The sequence below is a fragment of the Ochotona curzoniae genome, unplaced genomic scaffold (assembly GCF_017591425.1).
Source record: "Ochotona curzoniae isolate NIBS_2020 unplaced genomic scaffold, NIBS_Ocur_1.0 scaffold_3208, whole genome shotgun sequence".
Taxonomy (NCBI): domain Eukaryota; kingdom Metazoa; phylum Chordata; class Mammalia; order Lagomorpha; family Ochotonidae; genus Ochotona; species Ochotona curzoniae.
Window position 1 is genome coordinate 26,400,077 of NW_024467106.1, and position 13,168 is coordinate 26,413,244.

The 13,168-nt window shown below is 40.2% G+C and overlaps 2 protein-coding genes across 2 annotated transcripts in view; both read right to left on the bottom strand.

Moving 5' to 3' along the window:
- Positions 1 to 1,018: 1,018 nt before the first annotated feature.
- Positions 1,019 to 8,722, bottom strand: CAVIN4 (caveolae associated protein 4). Its single transcript, XM_040963331.1, has 2 exons — positions 8,257 to 8,722; positions 1,019 to 2,605 (listed from the first exon to the last, which is right to left on the bottom strand). The coding sequence occupies exons 1-2, from the start codon at positions 8,662 to 8,664 to the stop codon at positions 1,925 to 1,927; spliced, it is 1,089 nt and encodes a 362-aa protein (XP_040819265.1). The 5' UTR covers positions 8,665 to 8,722; the 3' UTR covers positions 1,019 to 1,924.
- A 446-nt stretch (positions 8,723 to 9,168) lies between these two features.
- LOC121172496 (tomoregulin-1) overlaps positions 9,169 to 13,168 on the bottom strand; it is an 84,927-nt gene continuing 80,927 nt past the window's right edge. Inside the window, exon 10 of the mRNA XM_041004532.1 lies at positions 9,169 to 10,272. Within this exon, the coding sequence (XP_040860466.1) occupies positions 10,188 to 10,272 (85 nt within the window). The 3' untranslated portion in view covers positions 9,169 to 10,187. The remainder of the gene's footprint in view (positions 10,273 to 13,168) is intronic.

A 13,168-nucleotide genomic window follows, 5' to 3' on the forward strand; every position in this document is an offset into this window, starting at 1 on the left:
AAAAATATTTATAACTGAAACACTGGCATTAAACTTCAGAATAATGTCTTTAAGTTCAAAGGTATTATGGCTGCTAGTAAAATATGTGATTGAGTATTAAAGCTATTTCTAAACTGCAATAAAATATTTTAAGTTATTTTTTCTAAGGTTTATTCAATGTTGTATAACCTTCATTTTCAATGTAAAAAGATAATGAAATCAACAATTTATGACTTTATTATGTATGCACGCAGAGTAAAGAGGAAATGATAACCAACAAACTCTTAGGCCCTACTATCTAGTAACTGAGTCAAAGATGCTAAAATGTCTGAATCTATGAGTATATAGATACATTTTTTTATTTTTAAGTGTGACATGGCTATTCAAAATTTATCTGGAGGCCAGCCATGGCATAGTAGGCTAAGCTTCCATCTCAGCTCTGGCATCCCATATGGAAGCCAGTTTGTGTGCTAACTGCTCCACTTCCCATCCAGCTCCCTGCTCATGCCTGGGAAAGCAGCAGAGGATGGCTTGAGTCTTTGGGTCCCTATTCCCTAGAGGGAGCCCAGTCAGAAGTTCCTGGCTGCTCACTTCATATCTCAGCTCCAGCCATGCAGCCGTGTGGGTAGTGAAATAGTGGACGAGAGATTATTTCTCCATGTCTCCCCCTTCTGCCTCTAAATCTGCCTTTTAAATAAATCTTTAAAACTTATCAGAATGTGAGAAAATGAGATATCTGATTGTTATACAAACTCCTCAAATTAAATTGTTCAGAAGATCTAAACATGCTAGCCATATAGAACCAACAGGAACATGTCATTGCAACAACATCTATTTTCTGATTCCACTGATTTAAAGCTAACATATCAGTGGAATCTGACTTTGTCCCAACGTAGCACTGAAAAACTCCTCTGAAGGGTTCACTCTGGAAACAAACAACACTTGAGGTCATTTCTAAACCCACTGCATCAGGGTTGAGTTGGCAGAAGCCACCTGACAGCATGGCCAGCTTTATACCTGATGCTAGTCAAAGAAACATAGTTGTAATCTAGGACAGATCTCAATCAAATCAAAAGGTTCTTTCCAGGGAACATTTCAAGATCCGACAAAGACCATGACTTGGCTCCAATCTGATGAAAAGTTATCTAAATGTTTCTTTTTTTTCACTCCTGCTTCTGTGGGAAGGCTTCTGCAGACCTACTTTTGTTTCTGTCCAACCTCGGACCTCGGCGCTTGGTGCGGGGTTTTTCCAGCAAGGGAAATTATGTCAGACTTTTTTCTTTCTAACTTTTCTTTCTTTGCTTGCTTTCTTGTTCTCCAGGATGCATAATATTTCCTTTGATCTTCAGAGCAGGCTTCGGAAAGGGCAGAACAGGCTAACCCCCATTTTTATCGCTGAGAACAGCAGATGACTTGGCCAGTTGCCTTTACAAGAAGTAAAGCTATGATGCTATAGCCAACTGCTTAAGTCCCAAAACTTCAATTATTTTAATGCATAAGTATCAAAGGAGGGGTGTAAATGCTAATTTATTGATGCATCTGTTGATGTGAACATCTGGATGAAGTCCACACGTTATCTAGAAAGTTCACTTGCAAACAACAGCCACAGATTCGTCCCTCATTTGTTTCAGATGACCAAATACCTAATTAGCCTAAGCTAGGAAACTGGTTTTTGATGGGCAAAGGAAAGGAACTTAAAAATCCCAGCTGCCATTAGAAAGGTTGACATAAAGGGAAAAAAGCTGTTAGAATCATCTGTGCTCAGAGGGGAAGAATTCACAGGGAAATCGTAAGAAAACATACATAATAATTATACTACATTGAAGATTTTAATCCTAAGAAATGATATGCCTTCCTAAATGGCATATAAATGGAAATAACTACCCTATTCACAACCAAACTGCTGACTAGGGAGATTTATATCTGTCACAGATTTAATTCATCTTTACGATGACTTCTTTAAATCCAACAAAAGCGATTCGTCATCTTCTACTCTGACCTGAGGTTTAAAAGTAACTTTTAAAGGCTCAGGGGTTGCAGCCTCCCCTCCCTCGCTGGGAGGAAACGCAGTCCTGGCCGCCTCCTGCTCAGTTTCACTGAGCTCATCACTGTACAGCTCATGAATGGGGCTAAGAGGTTCGCTCCTGGCAAGGATGTCCACAGCCAGCTCAGGGCCATCTTCCCGACTGTCAGCCGCAATTCGGTCTTTAGCCTTTCTCAGGCTCCGCATCTTAAAAGCTTCCTTTGAGGGAGCTGCGTTGGAAATGGATTTTTTAAATCTCTCCCCTGACTGCCTTAACCTCTCTCCAGACTGTCTCAGCCTCTCCCCAGACTGCCTCAGCCTCTCTCTCCTCTCTGGCGTCACTATTCTGGTTCTAATTCTATTCACTTTCTTGTCAAGATTCTGTCGGGTCTTCTGCATGTTTTCCTTGGAAAATGCCTTCTTGATATTATCGATGTGCTCCTTGCCTGACTTTTTAAGCCTGGCAGATCTGCTTTCTTCAACAGAATATTCTTCATCCGAAGAGAGGTCTATCGGGGGATCAAAGATGTCCTCCTCCTCCTGATTCTCACTTAGGTTTGTGTCTTTAACGATAGACAAGGAGGTCGGACAACGAGTCTTCTCCTAAAGGACAGAGGAACAAAACACGTTAGCATTTCCTTTGCATTAGAGATGAACCCACGTTCATCCTACCTTGTAGGGAACACCCTGTATGTAGATCTCACCCAGGAGCTACTGATCATGACATGCTGGTGATTCTCAGGGGGTTCTCTCTCATTCTTTTCTCTTCTACAAATCCCAAGGTTCCCCTGAGCACCTCATCTATCCACTCTGTGCCTTCAGATCCAATTCTAAGCAAATTCACGCATATTTTACCTTCACCTCCTCCCACCAACCACCTCCTAAGAGGAAGACACAAATGACGGGCAGATATCTCAAATTTAGCAAGGTCTGTTCAGTACCTTCTTCAATCCGATTTCGTTCCCTGCCCCTCTCAATCCTTCCAGGAGCCACATAGCATAGAAACCTCAGCGTCATCAACCCACTTCCTCCTCTCCCTCTCATCCAAAATCCAACTGGTCCCCAATCCTGTTGGTGATACTGCTTCATAATTCATCTGTTCCCTCACAATTCTTGCCTTCTATCAATGTCTTAATCCAGATCCTCACTACCCTTGAACCTCATCAGTTCTACTCACTGATCCCTCTACCTCCAAAATATCAAGTAAGTATCCCCTGATAAGTATTTGTAAAGCACAGCTCTGACTCCATCCTTCATCCATCCTCCAGCTTCTGGGAGCTCAAAGGAAAAAGGCAAAATCCTTCAGTAGGCTTGGAAGCTTCTTTCTCCATTTGGGCTGCACTTACCTTCCCATTCCTCCAGCCTCGCAACCCATACTATGCTATCATCCCTTGATGCCTTTCTGTGTCTGAGTTCTGATACTTTAAAATGTCTCTCTACCTCATCAATTTTGTGAAGGTAATTGTCATTCTTCCACGATCAATTAAAATATCCCAATTTCCTCAAGACGCTTATTTTGTCTCTGACTGACAATGATCCCACTATTTATGACATGACAGTTTAAATAGAATCAGAACTCCACTCATTGATTTTTGACTCCTTGGAGTCTGCACAAGATGATGGCTTCCTTATTCTCGCTTTATGCACAATATCTATGTTTTCTACATAGTAGGTAGATTTCAATAAATGATTGTTGGATCAAATAACAGGTTCACATCCTCATTCAGCAAAGAGTTACTGAGCACCCACCATGTTCAGTGTTGCAGAAACTGAGAAACCTTCAAGAAAAAAAAAGGAGCATGAAAGAACTTATACTCTAGAAACTAACATGTAACATGTATAGCATACCAGAATGTGATAAGGGCAAAGGTGAAAATAAAGCAGGGAAGGGGGATACACAGCACCTAGGAAGGGCTCTAATCATAACTACATGGGTCAGAAAAGCCTCACAAATAGTAAGGAAACATCCGAGGAGCCTAGACCCAAACATATGGCGTGCAAAACAACAAAGGAAGACAGAGAAACAGCCAGGTAGGGCCATGTGGCTACAGCAGAGTGACCAAGAGGTAAGAAGAGGAGAGTGAGAATAAGAGAGACAGCAGGCAGCCTAGACCCTACACTCAATATGCAGTAATACGGACAGAAGCTGTTTTTCAAGTGAGACAGAAACCTTTTGGAGAAAAATGAATTACTCTCCTGAAAACAAGCTACAGAGGCAAGATAAAAGGCAGAGAGAACAGATGGACAGCACTGATAACAGGCAGATGAGGGATAGATTGGGATGCTGGCAGAAATAGGGTGAGAGAGGGTCTGATCCTGCAGTGTTTGCTGAGAGGTTTGGATGCAGGTGGTTGAGGGTGTCAGAGATGGTTCTTGAGCACAAGGTCTGAAAGGCAGAGTTGCAGTGACTGAGACAGGGAAGACGGCAGGAGGAAGAGACTGGAGGGAAAGGGTAGGACCACGAAGGCCATCTTTGAAATGACCGTTAATGCAAACAAGCAGGGATGAGGAACAGGCAGCTGAGTAGATGAGTCTGATATTTTGAAGACAGGTCTGAGCAAGGCACAGAAACTTAGAAGTCAATAATATAAAGATGAAATTAAGAGGCCTAAGACCAGATAAAAGAAATCAAACCAGGAAAACTGAATCGGCAATACTCTAGTACTCAAAACTCCTTGTGGCCAAAGTGTGTTTATTCAGAATATTTCAGATTTTGAAGACAGATCTATAACATTCCCTAAGGAATCTAGAAAAAAAATCTGTGATTAAAAAATACAAATATTCACATTAAGGGAAGATGTAAAGAGTAAAAACAGCCAAAGGCTAGTTCGGTGTGTTTCAGCATCAAAGGAGTTACAGTCAAACTGGGCTACTCTTATATTTTTATTTTTAGGAGTGTTTTTGTTGTTGTTGTTTTGTTTGTGTGTATGTGTGTGTGTGTGTTTTGGTACTATAGATCTTGGGTTCTGGACCAACTGACAGAAAGGGCGAGATGAAAAAGAAATTAAAAGATGGAATCTAGCCTGTGAAGACAGAAGGAAATGAAGAACAGAACTGCGGCCGGAGACACTAGCAAGGAAAACAGCTGCAGGAGGAAGGGGAAGGACGACGACCTGTGTAAAATGTGTCTAGAGAAGAAGGATGAGAATTGGGTTCTGAAACATGATAGAAAGCGGAGACCAACAGTGAGCCACGACTACAGCCATGCAAGGGAACCCAAGTCACTATTTAGATTGTTTCTAAAACCTAGCAAGCAAAACTTTAAACACCATGAGATTTTTTTTTTTTAAACTGAACCATGAGTTAAAACTTCTAAAAGGAACCATGTTCCACTCAATAGTCAGAGTAAATCTACTCACTCAAAAATATGACAAATATATAACAAACATTTAGGCATATTTTAAAACTTATCAGCCTGATAGTCAACAATCCACATTATTTCTTCGGATACTTATTTAAAATTAAAGTCTGGCGACAGGATCGGAGTGTCTAGGAGCCCAAAAAAGGCTGAAGTAGGCGTCTCATAACTCCCTGGTGAATCAGTTAGAAGTGGCAAAACTATTCCTCTCCCTTCCTGACACCTGCTGCGGGGAGTAGTTTCAGCAGTGCAGTGTGGGTTGGCATGGCTTGAGAAGGTATAATTAGAACAGGAAGAAGCCAAAGAGTAATTACTGCCTGGTAGGGGGAAAAAACCCTCACAGTCTCTCTGTGAAGACATCGCAGACTTCACACACACTTCAGCTACACAATGAAAAGTAAAGAGTCAACCTTGAAGGCTAACAGAACAGAGCTAGAGCTGGAAAGGTACTCGCTACATTGAGCTATCGGTTTCAACTCTTATGGGTCAGAGGTATTATGAGTTATTGGTGAACACACTGTCATAATCATTGAAGAGTAGAGTACTCAATTATAATTGATTTCAAAATATAAGTAGAAAGAACATTTTTTTTTGTAACAGAAGCGATGAAGTATGACTAGGGAAACTGAATATAGAGAGGTCTGGCCTCATCAGTAGGGGACGACCAAATATTTTATTTGGACAGGAATATGGTTAGTAAATAAAATTACAAGAAGATATGCTAAGATGCCTGGATTACATAATGAGAGGGGTCATCAAGATCAAAGTGTGTTCAAAGAAAAAACCAAAACTGTAGATTAAATAACAGGTGAGTTTCAGTGGCAACATCCAGGGCTTGATGACAGCTTACGCATACATAACTGTGAGAGATATAGTGTCATTAAATATAATAGCCAAAATATATAGCAAGGACTTTGAGGAAAAACTCAAGTAGAAACGAAATTCTTCGATTTGAAGCTAATTTTAGGGTTAACCATTTATAACATGAATTCAAAAATAACTATGTGAATATTATATGCATCATTTTAACATTTAGTAAGTCTCTGAATTCAAGTTCTATGACAATTTAGTTTGTTTTGCCTTTTTAAGTTTACAAAGATTGCTTTTTGGTAAACTGCTGCTTACTGAGAACAATTTAATTTCACAGGAAAGTGATTGCATTCTAACTTACAAGAGGAGAGATTTGACCTAAACTGGAACCCCAAGTTGCTTTAACTATATAGGGGGTTGAAGAAAAAAAAATAGTCATAGCTTACAGAGCATAAGCAGGTGAATACAGAAAAATTTTAATTTTACTAAAATAATAATATCAAAGGACAAACAGCATCAGCTAGGCTATCGTGCCAGGCCCAGACCTTGAAACTCTTGATTGGCTTGGTCCACTGCTTTGCACAAAGGTTGTAAGGAAAAGTGCTGGACGCCAAATGTTTCCTGGCCGGATGTACACAAGTGCAAGTTGAAATATACTCACCACTGCTTATGCCTTAGAAAGTGAACTGAAAATGGATACTATATTCTGCAAAACCAAATCCTCGTCTCTTAATACATAAAGAACTGCATACAAAGATTACATATTTAGTATTTGAAAGTAAAGCGATTGATTTTATTTTCAAGTTCTTTTTAAGGTTAGAGGGAATGACTTCCAGGAATCCACAGCAGCAGGTAAAGGATTTCCAACTGCATAGTCCTGCTTTTCTACCTTTGTAATAAGCAATTTCTCTCTCTTTCCTATTCTTTTTTCCGGAATAACCTATGTACGTTCATAAAAAGAGATGGGAAATCCCACTTTGCCTTTAGAATAATACTCCTGCAGTTAGAGTTGACTAACATGTAAGGAATGCTAGGAGTGAATTATTGGCCACATCCCTAATATCTTACAAATATCTGCCCACACCTCCCAACCGTGTTGCTGTTTCATTTTGTTTCTATTCTTCTAGGGCTTTTCCCCCCCCTAATGCGCATGAGCATTTGTTTTAAAAATACAATATGACAATACTATCCTTCGCACCAGTGAACATCTCTACACATATTCCTGACTTACATACCCAGACCAAATTTTTTGCCATGAGATTTTGCATTCAGAATGCTTACAGATCTGTAAAGTTCTTAATACACAGTATCAAAACCACACTCCAAAAGAGTGTACCAATGAATACTCTCATGAGCAGAATGCAACAGTATTGTTTTTTTCCTGCCCTTAAATTCTTAGTCCACATTTTAGTAACTGTCAATACTGAAATGGATAAAATTCAAATATTTTGTCTTTGTGAACTGCCTGGCAGTGACTTTCCTTTTTGGTTATTTTTCACTAGGAGAGGAAAATTCAGCTCTTTACTTTCAATTTGTAAATTTAAAAAATATATATGATGCATTTGCCACTGACATGTTCCTACTTCAAGAAACTCTGAGTGTCAAGTACAAATAATATAGGAACTTGGCTCAAAACCATAGCGGTCACAGCGTGGCTCTTAACTGTAAAGGCCTGGTCCCTTAACTGCCTGTTTTAGATAACAAAGATGTGTTTCAAATAAGAGGCTTCTTAGATTTCCTTGGGTTCTGACATTCTCAAAGTCTATCAGAGGACAACATGCTAAAATAAGGCCAATGGGGCTGAAAGAGCCTTATTAATATTGAGTTTCAGCAGCAAGAAATAGCCTAAGCCATGACACATAGCTCATATTACATAAAATGGTTGGGAAGCTCAGAATACCAAAATGAGATAGTGCAACAGTTAACACAGAAGTGTTTTTCATTCTGAGATCTCTGCTGATACAGAATTTCTTCGCATTAATGTGTACAACAGTTAAGAAGCAAGACTGGAAACTCCTGGTATGAGTTTGTTGACAAAGAATTCAAGACATTACGGTAATGAAGCTGAACACAAGCCCAAGCTCACCTGGAATATTACCACACGGAATCTGTTCTTCTTCATTATTTCTTCTTGTTTGGCTTCAACTTTTGTAACATGAACTTGTTGCCTCTCCACCCGGGCCTTCATGTCTTTAATGTGAGCACTGACTTTGCGGGTTTTCTCAAACAACTTGTTGATGATATAACCCGTATTGCTGTGTGACTGTGAAAACTTTAATAGGTCAATCTGGACAGACTTGATGGCATTTTCCATGTCCCTGTGTCTCTCCTCTATTCTCTTCTGGCTTGCCTGCACACTGTCCACGATGGAGGCTACTTTGTCCAGCACAGTCACGATGGTGAGCGCGGCATCTTGGTCTTCATCTTCTGAGACATCTGACAGACGGTTCTGGTGGATTTTATCAGTGTTTGAAGTAGATCCATTTTGTTCCATTTTGCTTATTTCTCAGCAAAAGATGTCCTACCACAATCGATTCTGGCACTGAGAGCAGAACGTCGGGCTGATCACAGCACCCGGGTTGTTTATAAAGGGCTGAAAACCCCACCCCTGGAGAATGGTCAAGTATTTATAACTACAAATGTCCATCTGTGACTGTTCTGCAACATGAGCCTTTGCAGAGCACTGGGCCTCGTCCCAAGCATGCTTGCTGACTGACTAAGGGACTCAAATAAGACTGTGTGGGTAGAAGAGGAAATCTTTCTCTAAAAGAAGTTCACTAAAACCACTTTGTAAATATTCAGTCTAATAGCCAAGTGACTAAAAAAGCCAACCCCAAATATTGGATGAAGCTTTTGCCTTAGTGTCAACTAGTATTCATAAGAGCACAGAGGAATCTGGAGCTGACATCTGTTTTTCTATTAATTTCACAAATGAAATGTACTGACACATCATTATCAAAGAATGTAGTTAAGAAAACACCAAAACAAAGCCATATAGTGAAAACATTATATTATAACATGCTTTTCCGAAATCAAATATTAAAATTAATATTTTAGACATATTACTTAAATTCTACATGCATTGTTTTGAATATACAAACTACAAGTTAAACAGCTGATTACATTCTACTCACACTTCAGATTTTAAACACCAACAATCTATTAATAGAGCTATTACTACAAGACAAATTTGGATAGAGGTCTTCAGTAACTGTTAAGCTCACTGTAAGAGCACCAATCATGAATAATCATTTTTGCATTTTATTCACAAACACTGATACAATTTGTTCATGTTAAACAAAGATTTTTTTAAAAATGAATGTGTATGAAAGTATTCCAACTGATGTAGTAAGCTTCACTCCCGTCTGCTTGCCAAACAGCCCATTTCCATATCTAAATCTACCATTCAATGATCAGTCCCATCATTACTACCAGATACTCTTTTAGATTATTAGAATTATTTTTTCAAAGAGCATAATCAAATTCCAGTCCATACATCTTATAAATATTTTACATCTAACACACACACAGCTCCTTAATTCATGCAATAGGCAGTGTCTAAAAAATCAGTTGCTAAATCTCAAAAACATTTAAATCTCTATTTAAACACAGTGTCCTCTAGATTTTTTTCTTTGTAAGAAAAGTAATCTGTAAACATCTTTACCTTTAGTTCATGCTTCGTCATTGGCTGTGGTCACTGTGGGAAAAGTGTATGACTTTATACCATTTGTGAAGTGGTCCATTTTTGCAAAAATATTACATTCCATGGGGGAGGAACAAGTCTTAGAATTACCATGTGGTACAAATTTGTGAAATCAATTTTCATATTTAAAAACATAAAACAAAGACTACTAAACAGTCCAAAACCTGTTATAGCAGAATATTCTAAATACAAGCCAACAGGACTACACTAAAAATGTCCAAAAATAAGGCCTCTGAAATAAATATATCCATTCTTTAAAAAAAGACATAATAAATGTATATCACATGGTCAGGGTACATATAAAAGTCATCAGTTTAAACCATCCTGGATGACGTATCTGAAGTAAAATGACCCAGGTTTTGCTTCTGCCGGCGTCCTCTATTGTTTTTGGGGCATTTTCTGTTGTGAGTAAAAGAAAGAAGGAAATAAAAAGATGTTTTATTACATGTAGGATATTTCAAATTTTTACAAAATAATAGCATCTTATACATAAAGTGGAGGATATTTCAAATTTTTACAAAATAATAGCATCTTATACATAAAGTGGCACAACAGAGGTGATTTGGTATAAGACAAGGTAAAGATGAATATAGAGGTGAGAGTTTGAGAGGATTGGTTAAAAATTCGGGCACATATACAAGCAAAACGTGCTTCCAGAGTCTGTGCCAGCAGTTCCTATGCCCCAGAGAATCTCTGTCCTTCCTTTGGCCTGGCAAACACCTTCCCACCCTGCACCCTGTCACAGCCAGTGACAGAAAGTCCAGGACACCTGTGATCACAGAAAGGCCCTTGGGCTTAGCAGCACCCTGATAGCCTTGAAACAACAGCTGAGAGACAAAGAGAGGAAGCAGAAAACCTCAGACAAGAACACATAAGCATGCTTACTGAGCTTACACAATGACTTCTAACAAGTCCTTCCACCATCTGCTGGGGTAAACCGCAGAACTCCAGATGGAACTACTATGCCAAAGAAAAGGGATTTTTCTTGACTCTGTGCTCATTCCTCCACTGGTTCTCAACAGTGAGATGAAATCTGTTCCTGATTGCCCTTGTGTCTCAGGCTGCAAACACCTAAGCTCCAATGATGCACACGGTGCTGTGCTACACAATGCACAACAGAGGGGTTAGGCAGAATCTGATCATTTCAAATTTCTACTCCGCTTATAAGTAGCTGTGCGAGCCTCCATTTTCCTATAGGTAAAATACTAAGTTGAGAGTGATCTCTGAAGTCTCTGCCAGCAAGGAATTTACAACCTAATGGAAAGATGTCTTGTAATAATGAAGATCCCTTACTATAGTATTCTTTTCATTCCATTAAAGCCTTGATGACACTTCCATTTGCAGTATGAAAATTTTATTGTGCTGATCCTCCTGAAAAGGATCTGAGTAAACAGAGCGAGAACCATCTATCTCCATTTCCCAGATGAGGAAACCTAGCTGAGAAATAAAGCAACCATCACGAACCATCACTAATTCACCAATATCCTGAAGAAGATTCAATCTCCTGGGTCATGGTTTTCTCATCTACAAAATAGTGGAGTTTGGCTGGGATGATGGTCAAGGGCCCTGTCAATCTGTCATTCTATGAGTCTAAAAACATGAAGGAAGCATCATCACCCTCATGCATATAAAAAAGAAAATGTGACTCATGGGGTCTTGATACACGGGTGAGTGGAAACACCATTTAGAGGAAAATTCCTCACATACAACAGCCGCCATGGGATCAGTGAACAGCTGCCCCATTATGAACTGTGTGGGAGAGGCACTCGTTAAACTGCAAAGGAAAAAAGTTTGAGTACATAATTAAAATGTTCTGAATCCACTGACAGCAAGACATTGTAGGAGAGGAAATACCACAACAAAAACAGGTCTCAAGAGAAAGCTATGATAAATTTAGAGAGGTTACCCTAAGCTATGCAGGCATAAGTCGTGACAACATGCCACAATTTAAAATACTTTGTGGGGCTGGGCATTTGACACACTGGTTAAGATGCTGCTTGGTTGGGATGTGACAGGTATCATGGCATAAGTGGTTAAGCTGCCACCTGGAACAATGACAACACTTATGGATGTTAGTTCAAGTCCCCGGCTGTCTCACTTTCTGATGCAGCTCCTTATTAAAACGCTTAGGAAAGCAGCAGAGGATGGCTGAGGTGCTTGGGTTTGTGCACCTGCCTGGGCTCCCTGTTTCGGGCTTACCCAGCCCTGACCATTGTGGCCATTTGGGAAATAAATCAGTAGATTCTTTCTCTGCATTTCTCCCTTTCTGTAATGCTGCCTTTTAAAAAAATAAAGGTGCTGCATGAGATGCTTGCATAGTAACTTCTTGTGCCTGTGTTCAAGTCCCAGCTCTGAGCTTCCTACTAGATTTCTGCTACTGCACAGCCTGGGAAGCAGCAGGGGATGGCTCAAGGGGTTGGCTCTATGCTACCCATATGGGTGACATGAACTGAATTCCTAGCACCTAGCTTTGGCCTGGCCCAGTACCACTTGTTGTGGGCATTTTAACTGAACAGATAGATCTCTTTGCTGCCTTTGTCTCTTTGCCTTATTTATTTTTTTTTTTAAGATTTATTTTTATTATTTTTTGATTGGAAAGGCGGATATACAGAGAGGAGAGACAGAGAGGAAGATCTTCCGTCCGATGATTCACTCCCCAAGTAAGCGCAGCGGGCCGATACTATGCCGGTCCGAAGCCAGGAGCCTCTTCCGGGTCTCCCACGCGGGTGCAGGTTCCCAAAGCTTTGGGCCGTCCTCGACTGCTTTCCCGGGCCACAAGCAGGGAGCAGGAAAGGAAGCGGGGCTGCCGGGATTAGAACCGGCGCCCATATGGGATCCCGGGCGTGCAAGGCGAGGACCTTAACCACTTGCGCCACCGCGCCGGGCCCTCTTTGCCTTATTTATAAGGTAAATATACAAGTGAAACATATTCTGATATCCAGGAGATTGTGAGGGGTACAAAGGAGTTTGGAGTACAAACTAGAGGCAATCAACTTAAATACCTGTCAGGTAATTTTACCTTAAAGCTTGAGAGTCACAGTTCACAGAGAACAGAAGCACAGAGTTGTGCAGAAAGCTCAATCAGGATTGGCAAAGTGGGTTAATCAGCACTGTGACCTGGGGCAAGGCAGTTCCTATCTCAGAGCTTCAGTGTCCTCACTTCTGTACAGGAAGGGGCTGAATTCAAGACCACTTCTACTCTAACATCCTTCGACTTCCTTAAATGACACACAACTAGGCCTGAAAAACTTGTCTCTTCTTTCTGTCTTTCATCTTATAAAGCATGCATCCATTT

Excerpts from the sequence above, each read along its gene's own strand:
- CAVIN4 (XM_040963331.1), bottom strand. The coding sequence starts at position 8,664 with ATGGAACAAAATGGATCTACTTCAAACACTGATAAAATCCACCAGAAC. Across the intron at positions 2,606-8,256 it reads TCCGTGTGGTAATATTCCAG|GAGAAGACTCGTTGTCCGAC; the intron begins GTGAGCTTGGGC and ends TCTGTCCTTTAG.